We start from the raw sequence: 13,003 nt of genomic DNA, 5'->3' as shown, positions 1-13,003 counted from the left end.
TTCTCTTAGCCAGATTAATATTTTCTTAATATGATTTGTTGTTATACAGCAGCAAAGTTATGTACAGTGCCTTACAAAGTAAGAAGAGCTCTTACATTGAGGACCTTTGAATCTACTAGTCTAAATAATGTACTTCTGAAAAGCTTGTCAAAACTATTCAAAACTAATTGCATTGATAAATTCCTCTAAAATCCTTCTTAGCATTCTGGAATTCCATTTTATTTAAAATTTAAACTTTATCAAATGACTCCACTTAATCTAAGAGTAACAAGCTGTTAAAAAAAATCAGGGTGGTAACAGTACAGATTCAGACTACAGTACTTCAGTTTTCAATACAGAAAACGTCTATTGTGTGACAGCTGTTCTGAGAGACTACAGTTCTATCTATGCAGTTACTATAGATGCAGCAGGACTATTACATAATTACACATACAAAAAGTAACACCTCATGGGATCAAGAATAGAAAAGAAATTATTTGTGCAAACAATTTGTTAAGTTATGGTTCACAAATGAAAATTTTGAGAATTTCTGATCCAAAGAGTCTTTCAGAATTTTGAGATACCCTGCAAAAGTATATTTAGTTATTTTTTTATTTTAACTACAGCACTACGTTTTGATTTTGCCAAAGAACATATAGGCCACCTTACAAAAGCTAAGAAAATAATTTAACTGATAACATTTTATTAATTCCTTGGACACTGCTTAGAGCCTCTTTAGCATGCCATTAATGCTATTGGCTGTTGCAGGAATTCTACACAATCCCAACAACTGAATCTCCTAGCTAAAAAAGAAAGTCAAGTGTTTAAAGTATCACCAGTATCCAAGTACAACAAGCAAAAGCACAGCAAGTGCAACACAGTTTAGCCACAGTTACCAGATCTTTGTCTACAGCACACTCTTTTGTACCACAAAAGACACTATAAATTACACCAACCTTCTGTTTGTCCAGTATCTTCATAGCATAATACTGTTCTGTGGATTTATGTTTCACCATCATAACTCTCCCAAATGATCCCGTTCCAAGGGTTTTTTGCCTCTCAAAATCATCTAGGCCAGCAGTATTCTACATTACAAGGATATAATGACATTATTTACAATCTAATACCCAAAGACAATTTTAACTGTATGAATTCATTTATGAAAGAAAATTGAGTAAAATTTATCAGAAACGACTACAGTCAACTATACTGTTGGTATAATTTTATGCCTGTCAAATTTTAACAAGAGATTTTACATTGCGCTCATAAAACAGAAAAAGACTTAACTGAATTGTATCAACATTTCTATAATTTGACCATACAAACACATGCTTAGTAAGAAATATTTAGCAGTAAACAGATCATGAAATTAACATGCAGATAAACCCCCTCATGTTTCACAAACCAGAATATTAGAACATGCAAAAACCCCCAAGCTCTAGAGACAGTTCTACATGAGAGTTGTCTGAGAACATATCACTGAGTAAATTCTGTCAGATATTCATCACCATAGTGTTTTAAATGCTGCTTTAAAAAAAAAAAAAACAAACCAATGATCCTTCCCCAAAAACCCAAACCCCCAAGTTCAACTTTTAAAAGATTTCTAACAAGCTCCTTAACCTGCTCCAAGCCCTATGCAGTACACTTAATACCCTAATTCCCCTTAATACAATCAGGGAAATTATTAACAGGGTAAATTACAGATGTGGCAACACTTATTGTTATAAAAAGCCAGCTAAAACATGTCAATAGATTTTTAGTCGTCATGTTGATGGTAAGCACTCTCAGTAAGAGAAAGCTGTTGTTCAGTATGAGTATTTCATCAGCTCAGATCTGTCGAAGACCCAAGAGTCTTTGCTGATGAACTTCAATGACAAACTGACATTAAAAATAAAAACTCCTTTAAAAATGGCATTAAACTTACTTCTGTTTCCTGTGCTGCTCATTACACACTGATAACATTATCAAAGAAATGCAATACAGAAAATTACTGAATGCTTAAATGACTCATACCTGAGGGGGGCTTTCCCATTTTCTTAAAAAGTCTTCTTTGGCTTTGGCTAGGAACTCTTTCACTGAAAGCACACCAAAAAAAGTAAATTTTAATTAACGTAATTCATCATGGATGTGATGGAGATGCTTTGTTAACAAAGTATGTAAACATTATCAACTTCTTTCTTCAAATAGTAATATGCTACTTTCACCATGTATGAAAGCAAGCACCAATGCCTCTAGAACTGCTACAATACATCCAGGTGATCTCTTAAGCTTTCTGGAGAAACTACATCAATCTACACAAATTACTTAAACTACGTCAGCGCTAATAACTCGCAATACTGTATACGCAAGCAGGCTTTAAGGTGATGCAAGACGTTCTTAATTCGACTGGGAAAAAAACACAAACACCTGACGTAAATAGCCATTCTACAAAGATAGACTTTTTATCTATTTTTGTTAAGTAAAAGTTACATTTTTTTTCAGCTGACTGAGCGTAATGTCAATCTCATTGCTTTTTCCCCTCATCACCTTTATTTAAAGGCTGTTTGCAAGCTCAAGTACCAAATGGACAGCATTACTGCAAGCAAAGACAAAGCACAGGGCGGTAACGACACTGCACATTAGGCCTGCCCACAGTCACAGAATATGTATTTTTAATATTGATTTTCCATTGAAATTGAAGGAATGTATAATAACAAAATTCCAAATGACTGTTTCAAATGTGCACCAATATGTTTTGTTGAGATCATTTTTCAGCTGTTCTATTTATCAGCCAGATCAATGCAGATTATTTAATGCACAGTCATAAATGGGAGGTGTTTCAGACATCGCTGTGGTTCTGAAAGAGTCACAGAATCAAGAAGAAAATATCATACTGTTTTTGTGTTCTCTGAATCATTTCACATAAAATAACACTAATAACAAGTGGATTTTCTGTACTGTGATGTTCTGCCACAAGCAATTTCTAAAAATACTCAGCAATGTGCCAAGATCATTCTGGTCAATATTTAGAAATATGTGTTTTAGAACTGTATTTTACCTTCCGATAGTCATTAAAAATTAGGTTTATAAGGGGTTGTAAACAATCATCTGATGAATCAGACCTTTCTTGTACTTTTCAGCGAATACTAGTGTCTACACCGAGAACTTTTCAAACATTCTCTTCTATTACCGGTATAGTTACAACAGCAGTAAAAACAATGGCAGCCCTGGAGAGGGCTGGGTGTGAATTTTTTTTGTTTTCCTTTTTTTCCCCCCCTCCCAAGTGCACTATTGGACTCAACTATCACAAAATACTCAAGGGATGTTTATGGCTCCCACCGTCACTGGCTCCGATGGAGCAGCAAATACAATGGGAATTTCAGAAAAATCATCAAAAGTTCTGGCAGACCTCAAGGTTAGAAAAGTGTTTAAAGTATGATATTCACTGAGCAATTTTATTTTAATAAGCAATATCAGAGAGGAGGAACATATTTATTACGCTAAACTTAAGGTTAAGTAGAGTAAGAAAAACATAGTTTATATCAGAGGAACTGTTTTAAATTGGTATTAAAACTCACTGAGACTTAAAAATATTTTAGTGGGTAATCAGTAAAAATGTTTGACTTTCATCCCATGTGGAGAAAATATTTCCATTGTTTTTACATTATGGGGGCTACTCATGTAATGACTTTTAATGATCCTAATTTGAGAAAAGGACAAGATTTCCCATGGCATGAAATAATTTCTCAACACAAAAAAGGGAAACTAACAATGTCCAGATTCATGCCTGATGATCCTTCTTCCACTAGGAGAACAGAGATGATTTGATAAAGTTTTTAAAACATCGATTTATGACAAAGTAGCATGAACATTATTTTCTCTTAATGACAAGAAAAAACCTAAGATGGTCATTAAGATTACCAAAAAGCTGAGCCTTCAAACTTAAGTGGCTGTTGCTTAGAAATTAGTTAACTTTAACACTACACAGCACAACCAAAACAGGAAATAATTGGTCTCATTTTTTCATGTTATTACAGTACATGTCTTAAATATTCCTCATGCTATCTCCATTGTTCATATAAATATTTTAAGTGTCCAAATATTTTGCACTGAAATATAATTATTCAGTATTTATAAAAATATACAGTGACATTTACGTGTAGTCATCTTTGTCTCTGTTTTATTTACAGAATTAAGAATGCTGTTTATGAAAAAAAATGCAATCCAGCTGGAAATATTCAAATTGTAGAAGCATGAGAAAAATCTCTCATTTCTAGAATATCCATAAGCCACAAGCTGCTCTTCAACAAAACTTCTACCTTATTCTACCTTACTTTCGGCCTCTTTTCTTGGAAAGCAGCATTAGACACGTAATGGTGCTCATTTATCTTAAAATCACTATCTTTTAAAAACAATTTCGTATTCTGTGGAGTGTTTTATTAGAATTACATTTTCTTCCTAATGAGAAAGTGGGTCAAATTGTGCCTGGTTCTCATTTTCAGAGGTCACCTGGGTTCCTACACCCCAACAGATGATTTCAGGTGATTTCAAATAGAGTTTAGGCAACTTAAGCACATACACTTTGGTCACTTCCGAAAACAGACTTAAGAATTTGAAACAGGATAGATACTTTTGGAAGTTAAATGTCAATCACAAAACATTAGCTCTCACTACAGGATAATACATTTCATTTCTACTTTTCAAGCACTAAATCAAAATTTATGCCATCTGGATAGTAGTGGCCATTGGTATTATTGTGATGATGCAAAAAATAGGTTTAATTAGACTTTGAAGTTTTCATCAAGTGTACCTTTTTAACCACCTTACATTGTGACAATGTGACTCTTGTTTGCATTTCTAGTCTTTAAACTGTTCCTAACATCTGTGACTTTGGGCACTAATGAAGGAATGAGCATACCAAAAGTCTCTATAGGTTCCCCAAGGGTTTGCAGGAACATTCACCCACACAGATGAGATGATGAAGAGAGGAAAGAAAGAAGAAAAAAAGAAAAGTTTTATGCATTTCCACAACAAACACATAGAAAACACAAATACATTCCACCCTTTCCCCTCCCCACTCAAAAATGGACCCTGTAATAAACCAGCCCTTTCCCACACAGACAGAATGACTCATGCTAAATCACAGAATGTTTGAGCAAAGAAAAAAGAAAAAAAAAAACCCAAAGGCAGCTAAATTCAGTATGAAAAAAAGATGATGCATCACAGAAATAAGCACAGCTTATGAAACTTCAGGAGATCAAGTTGGCATCTTTAATAATTAATCTATTCCAAGACACACACATCCAAGAAACTGTTGCTAACAAAAGTGTATCTATCTTCATCACAGCATGCTGGATCACAATAAAACCTGTAATCGGGTGATCTTCCCACTACTTAGCACTTTGTTCCAAAAGACAGCATGTGTGAATTGCATGGCATGTGGTGGATAGCACAGAAATGGCAAGCCATCTCCAAAAAAAATTCACAATCAAATTTCAGTCCTGTTACCCAACAACAGCAAAACCCCTTGAAAAGTCTAAACTGCACAGCTGAAGTTGCTGTATGCAAACTGGAATGCATATGAGAATTCTGTACAGTCACCATACAAGTACGGTTTGATTTTGTAAGACTGTCAAAAAAAAGAACCCAGGAAAGAGATGTTGGTATATATACAGGTTCCCATAAACACTGAAGAGCAAGGTTCACTCATGTATGGTTGAGTGAAGATGAGGATTCAAGGAATGTATGCAAAGACCAGCAAACAGACCCTATTCAGACTGGTTTCACTGGTGCAGCAGAAGTCGGAGTAAAGGAGGCTGATACTAAAGGAGAAAAGCTCTTACTCAAGAAAGTAAGGTGCTGGAAGGAGACAGGAAAGCAAGAACAACAGCACTGGCACAACAAGGGCCACAACAGTGGTCAAAACAACTAGGTGCATCAAGAAGGACATCAGCTGGAACTGGAGAGGATGCACCAGTAGTCCAGAGATTAGGTAATCACAGACACATGGCGCAAATCTAGTTCTGTGTGACCAGCAAGAGCAACTGTTGGCAGGAGATGCAAGTTTTATGCAGTGCAAACACCCAAAGCACATAGTAGGAAATCTGGGGATTCAAGAAAAGGTAGTAGGAAATGGGGTAATGGCTGAGGAGTCACAAATGAAAGACTTCAAACAGTTTTATAACTTCTGCCTGCTTCAGTTCAAACCCTCATCAGAAGAAGTGCTACAAGTACACACAGCTGGACAGGATCTAAGCTATCCTCTTGCCTATCACAGGTGATGTGAGACTGGGCCTGCAGAGAGCTGTACTCAGAACCAAGGCAACTTGGTCATAAGCAGGGAAGTCTGCCAGAAAAGGAACTCAAGATCTGGAGGTTCCTAGGTAATACCGGCACAGGAGGAGGTATTAAAAAAACAACAAATGAAAAAAACTCTAACACACACACAAAACCAAAAACCCCCTGAACCCACTCCTAAGCAACAGGAGATTGTTATCTAACAGTATATTCACACAACGCACAATATTTTTGTTTTATTAATTAACTTTTGCATGAAAAGTTAGCAGGCTTATAAAAAAATTGCTAACAAAGGGTAGGTGTACTACGAAGAGTACTCTGGCCTATAACACAGTTTAAGAATGAGTAAAACAGAGGAAAGCTTCTGAAAAAAATTAAAAGGGTTAGGACCTCTCAAGGTGCAGGGGTGCAGTGACAGCAGAGAGAAAGGGGTCACAGATGGAGCAGTCCTGAAGAGTTACCATGAATTACTTTGCCTTTCTCCCACCTCCCACGTGCACTGTATTTGTTATTCTCAAGCACATCTCCCACAAGAGCCAGCAAGCCAGAATTCTTTTTTTTTTTTTTTTTGGGGGGGGGGGAAGTATTTGGATAGGATTCATGGCAAAAAAGCAAGAACTAAACTGATTAAGACTAAACATTGGGCACCACTACAAACCCCCATCTGCTGTGCTAAATGCCAATCTCTGCTTGGTATTTAAAACGCCCTTTATCAAAATACAATTCAATTTTTGTTCCAAAACTGTAATATAATCACTTGAAGTCTGGAATTAAATGGGCTATTTAATTAAATCTGCAAATTTCACTTAAAGGAAAAATGAATATATATAAAGAGATTCTGGTAAATATATAGGTATATTTCATTTTTATGAAAACAATATTTATAGCCTTAAACATTATAGAGATGTATATAGATGCCTCACTGCATCTTGTGGTTATGGTACCACAATTCAGAAGCAAGTGAGAAGCATACGATTTAAGTTCTAAGTCCCATTTTTATACCATTAACAAGTTCTAAGCCCCATTCTTACACCATTAACCTGTGGTCTTAAATTTCTTTAAATTTCTTTTCTGATTAGCAGGAATAATATCATGAGGCTTACAACAAGATTTCTCTACACTGGCAAGTGTTTGAAAACAGACACAACTAAGTGTTAAATATTACTATACACTCAGGGGAAGTAATATGAGCACCAGTTAACATTTTAATAGTTGGGAAACACTTCAAAACACAAACTAAAGTGGTTATCGTTGAATCAGACTGTCAGCAAGAAAAAAACACTTTGTTTCTCACAATATGAAAACGGTGGGGAAAAAAAGTCCAATGTGATACAAGCCTGGTACAGGGCAAGTCAATGTTGTCTTAACACTGCTGTGCAACACACTTACTGGCCCTCCTGTGAAAGACTGACCAGCTATGATTTTGTCTTGGTTTTGCTCTAAGAGTTGCAAAGTCACTAAGGCTAGATTAACAAACTGCATCAATTTAATAACTCATTTATCAAGTTTTTTTACTTTGAGAGGAAGATTTTGATCTTCTATTTCTGTGTAAACACTAATTATGATAAAAACAGGTGATGCAGAGCAACTAACTTACCAGCTGCAATGCATAAGAACCTTCCTCCAGTTAAAACAAACAAAACCCACAAAACAAACAGAACAAAACAAAACAACCCCAAAAAACCCCCTAAACATTTGGAGCAGTTCTGAAAGAGCCCATTTGCTGGAACACAAACCCTAAAAGTTCTTAGTAAATGAATGATCAAGTAAGAATTAATAACTGCATACAAATTTGCTATTAAGATGGAAGCGCTAATAATCTAACTGCATGTTATAAACACTTCTATGGAATACTGGAAAGGACTGGTATGAAGCAGAGAAAACAAAGGCATGGAAAAACCATGGGAAAAAAGGAAGAGGAACAAGATAAACAGTAAATTAAGACCAATTACAGCTGCAGTGCCTAAAGACTAGAAGAAAGCACTAGAATCTGATTTTGGGGGGAGCACATTCAGAAATTAATTTACCATGTGGAGCAATTGCAAAATACAAGTTGCTCTTATACATTACAACTCAAAATGTGGAACACAGGCAAAATCTTGTTCTAATCCTGTCTGCAATTTTGAAGTCTTGAGCTAGACAGTATTTTGTCAGTTTTATAAATGAAAATTTGCAACAGTTAAGAGCTCTGTAAAGAGCCCAGCTTTTCTTCTCGTCTTTTTTTTTTTTTTTAAATTTTAGTTTTCAGTGCTACAGGCTATAATTTTAAGCTGTAAATTAAAGCTGAAGTCTTACTTAATGTTCACCTCTTTACTTGGCTGGCTAGACAGCAACAGCCTGCACGAGAGATGTGACAGATTTAGACAAACCAAAACAGGAGCCAAGTTTTCAGCTATCAGAGATAATACCTATCTTTGTTGAATTTTGAGCTGTAGATACTCTACTGCAACTGCCATAGTCAGCCTTCCTCCTTCTATTTTTATTAGAGATAATAAAATCAATTCTATTTCCAAATCTAATTTTCAGTCTTTCCCTCTTATTCTTTTTCTTATATCATGAAGTACTGGTCCAAACAGAGGCTGTGAACCCTGCTAATGTCAAAAGTACAACTCAACAGAGACCACTCTGGGGAGACAGGACCAAACCCAACTGACAGAGTCACTTAAAATGTGAATCCCTGCAATTTAGTTTAAAACTCCCCAAACATATATGTAAATTGTACATTTGTTCAGTCACAAATACAATCAAGTCTTGTACTAGCTCTGCTCAGCAGAGTTGCACATGCACATATGTCCCGATTCAACCCTTTTCCACCAAAAAAAAATACAGATGAGATTAAAAACTCTGCTTTCTTAATCTAAAAGAGAATCCAGACCCAATGCTCATCAAATTTATAAATGAATACACTTAATTACAAAAACCCAAACCAAACAAACCAAAACATTTGAACCAAGGTGAGATTTATTATTCATATCCTAAATTACTGATTATATGTAAACCTTCCTCAATGCAGACAAGCAGAATAGCTTCATCTGAACATGCAAGTACAGGACATGACCTAAAGTCTCCTGCAGATTCCTGGTGGGTGAGAGCTGTTCCATCCCTTCAGATATTTTGGTCTTTCAGGGTGGCGTCTCCCTTGCCCAAGCTTTCCTTTCATATTCAAGTGTCACTAGCAACCTTTTGCTGATTGATTAGGGTTGATTTTTTGTTCCAGTTCTCTAAACTGACCAGTTAGAGCTGGTCTCCTTTTAATTCTGGAATATGTTAAAACTAGGCTTTGGCCTAAGGAAAGTAGTCTCTCACACCTTCTTCCTGCCCTTGAAGCATTCATTGAAAGGGATCATTCCAGACTGCCAGAGACGGCACATTCGTCAATCTGCTTCCACTCTTGCAACAATCCACATGCTTTGAGGCTTAAAAGTCCAAGAAATAGCAGTTTGCTTTGTTATGCTGCAGTTCAGTGTTCAGTATGGGCTGGCATACATACAAAAAACACCAGTTCTGTCCTTCCACAGTCACTCACTCCTGCCTCTCTATCATGACCTTCCTTGAAAGAGCAAAAGCATCCTTCTGGCTGACTGCCAAGCCAGGTCGGGGAATTAGGTCAGATTAAAAAGTAATGGACAGAAGGCAGTGGAGGACAAGGGAAGCTAATTTTAATCCACAGCAGATCCCAGTTCTTTCCATCACATGAATGCTTCTCTTGGGGTGAGGGAAGGGAGAAGTGGGGTGGAAATGGGCAAATATGTGGGGCAGGAGAACTGCTCCTTTTCTGAAGAGTGACAGTTTGTGCTAATGTAACATGACCATGGAAGTACAGCATTGGACTACTGAAAAGGCTTCTGAGAAATAATTCTAAGTTATTAATTTTCAATTATTGTATAAATTAATTCTATTAACTTAAAATTTAAAATTAATAAATTATAAGTTTAATACAATTACATTCAAATACAGTACTTAACACTCCCTACATATAAAATTAGTTCATACAGAAAAGGTTATGTAAAGAAATCTTAACATGTACAATCCTCAGTTATCATACATTGATATGCTTTGTAAGCAATTAGGGATTAAGCTTCATTTGTGCAGTACCACCCTCTATAGTTGTAGCTGAACTTTATCCAGCAAGTAATTTAAAATGTTGCAACTACCACAGGACCTATACCGTAAAAGACCGCCTTCCGGTGTGAAACGTTAACAGGTATTACTTGACAAAGAAAATTGAAAACTGTGCAAAAATTGTGAAAATTCAAAGCACCTCTTGTTTCTGCAGTCCATATATTTCCATGGTTACCATGTGGGGGGAAAAAAAAAAAAAAGAAGAAAGAAAAGAATACATTTTAAGAATGAGTTCCAAGAACAAAATTTTCTAGGGCACTACTATAAAATATCTTGTAGATGTACTGCATTCTTGAGTAAAGGTTTTCAGCAAATTCTAGTAGTTAAATACAAATATACAAAATAATCAGATTTTTCTCTTGCTGTCAAAACCACATACCAAGCAAAACGTTTACCGCACCTGCTGCATTTTTCCTCTAGTTAAGCTATTCACCCCTCTTCACTCTTAAGATACTGGCTAACTGGCTAGCACCAACTTTCCTCTCCATATTACTGCCCCACCTTCCCTCTTTGTAAAATTTCAGTGACTAAAGAGGGCGGCATACTACCGGGCAGCTATCACTGACAGTATGTTTTATGGCTATATTATTAGAAACAGTAAGGGTAAATCTGCAGGTAGTTGATCTGATCTGTGTATTGGCTATTAAATTCCCTGCAAGCAGGCAATGCCTCTCATAATACTGGATACGTTCATGCACAAATACGCTTTTCTTTAGAAGTAACCCAAGTTTTACTAAACTCACTTCTTCCTTATAACTGCGGGGGCTGTTCACTGTATGGATGCATTGTACAAGTTACTTGAAAAGAGCTACTCTTGTGTTGCTTTTTCTTTTTTCAAATATTTCATACAAGGCATCAAAACAATAGTAGATACACCCATCTTGGTTTAACTGCACTCATGTTGAAGTCCATTTCCCACAAAGCTACTTCGTCCCAGCCCTCACATTAACAAAACTACACAAATTCTCATATACATACGCTGGGATCGGTAGGACACAACTCCACAGCTGTCAGGGTAAATCAGCAAAATAGCTCTTCATTTCTTTGCAACATTTGAGCTTCTGACACATTGCTATACTGACATATCTCCCACAGAACACACTTTTAGTATTTACAGGAAAGGGTTGCCTACAGAAACTAGCCAAGCAGGAGAAGTTCATTTATAACCTTAAATAGCAGAGAGACTGACTTCCTGAATAAGGAAGTCTTATGTAAATAAACACATTTCACAATTCAACACATCAAGTGAACAACAACTTTTTGTTTGCCTCAAGATTAGGGCAGGCCAAAAGTAGGTAAGAGTGTTTACTACCCATTCTGATAAAGAACGGGTCTTTAGAGAGAAACTGGTTAAAGTCAGAGCTTATTTGGATAAAAGGCAGGTGTAAAACTTACACAGAACTGAGTTGAAAATCCTGCAAAAAAATTTAAATGAAAAAACCTAAACCATATGAATTCTTAATGGGTTAGAGTATCTGTCAGCAAAGGAAAACACCAAAAACATTATTCAAGTTACAAAACTGCCCGTAAGATCCTCAATAATTAAAGCTGAGGAACTCCCGTGCAAATTTTGGCCTGCAACAGCAGTTTCAGCAGCTACAAATAATTATATAAACAATTTGAGATGTAAACCAAAAAACAAGGAAATAAAATCTTTCTGGTAACGAAATATATGTAAGAAATCTAAAGGACTAGAGTAAGTCACAGTTCAAGAGATGCAAGATTAAAACATGTCAAATACCCTTTCCTTTGGAAGAAACCTCAATTTTATTAAACTTGTTTTTTTCCTTATACCTCAAACCAAGCACCCTGAGGGACTGTTCACTGTACAGATACACTTTAAGAACTATGTCAATGCAGAAACTCTTGTGTTGCTTTTTCTTTTTTCAAGTATTTCTTACAGGAATCAGAACAAAACATGAACCCAGGTCAACACCTAAGAAATTATCTTAGTCCGATCTCAGAGGCTAAAGGTTAACATTGTGGAATTCTTGAAAAGAAGAAACCATTAGTCCCACAAGACATATATAGGAAGATGTACAGTTCTGGCACCTGAAAATTCCATGGCCTGCTTCCATTTTCTATACTCTTTTCAGTAGTAGGAGTAATTACTTGCTACTTGTCCCCTGCCCTTGAAAGATATTCCCAATGCGCGTAACTAAGGTATTTATACTACCTCCCTTCACCCTCACTCCTGAAACATCCCTATTCGCCCGTGTACACAAAGCTGGACAATAATTCAGCAGTCTATCAGCATTACTTCACGCTCTTTCCTCATACTGCTCCATCTGTCTCCACACACATTTGGTAACTACTATCTTACGAGCGCAAATGTCTGTATCAGCAATTATCTGTTTGCAGTATTTGAAAGTACTAGCCCAATCACGTACTTGGTGATGCTTGGGAGCATTAAGCCTATTCCTACTGAAACAGAAGATCTAGCAGAGTAGCACCTGTCAGAACTGGGAGCTAGGGCTATTGGCCTTCCAGTTTTATCTGTTCAAGAATGTTCTGCTGTTCAAAACAACCCTAAACCAAAGAAATAACAGATCATTTTTTATTTCTTTCAAGTCTTTCCAGAAAAAAAGGCATATAACTGGGGCTCTCCTGGGGGGATGGGGGGGGG

The 13,003-nt window shown here is 36.4% G+C and overlaps 1 protein-coding gene across 2 annotated transcripts in view; it reads right to left on the bottom strand.

The window, feature by feature from the left end:
* Positions 1 to 13,003, bottom strand: part of PRKACB (protein kinase cAMP-activated catalytic subunit beta) — a 76,767-nt gene that overhangs the window by 17,238 nt on the left and 46,526 nt on the right. For both annotated transcript variants that reach the window (XM_074876391.1, XM_074876390.1), the window contains exons 2-3: positions 1,993 to 2,054; positions 936 to 1,064 (exon numbers count right to left, since the gene is read on the bottom strand). In XM_074876391.1, coding sequence (XP_074732492.1) covers positions 936 to 1,064; positions 1,993 to 2,054 — 191 coding nt within the window. The remainder of the gene's footprint in view (positions 1 to 935; positions 1,065 to 1,992; positions 2,055 to 13,003) is intronic.

Source organism: Strix uralensis, chromosome 8 (assembly GCF_047716275.1).
Source record: "Strix uralensis isolate ZFMK-TIS-50842 chromosome 8, bStrUra1, whole genome shotgun sequence".
Taxonomy (NCBI): domain Eukaryota; kingdom Metazoa; phylum Chordata; class Aves; order Strigiformes; family Strigidae; genus Strix; species Strix uralensis.
The sequence above is the reverse complement of the archived record's forward strand: the minus strand, read 5'-3'. Positions and strand labels throughout refer to the sequence as shown.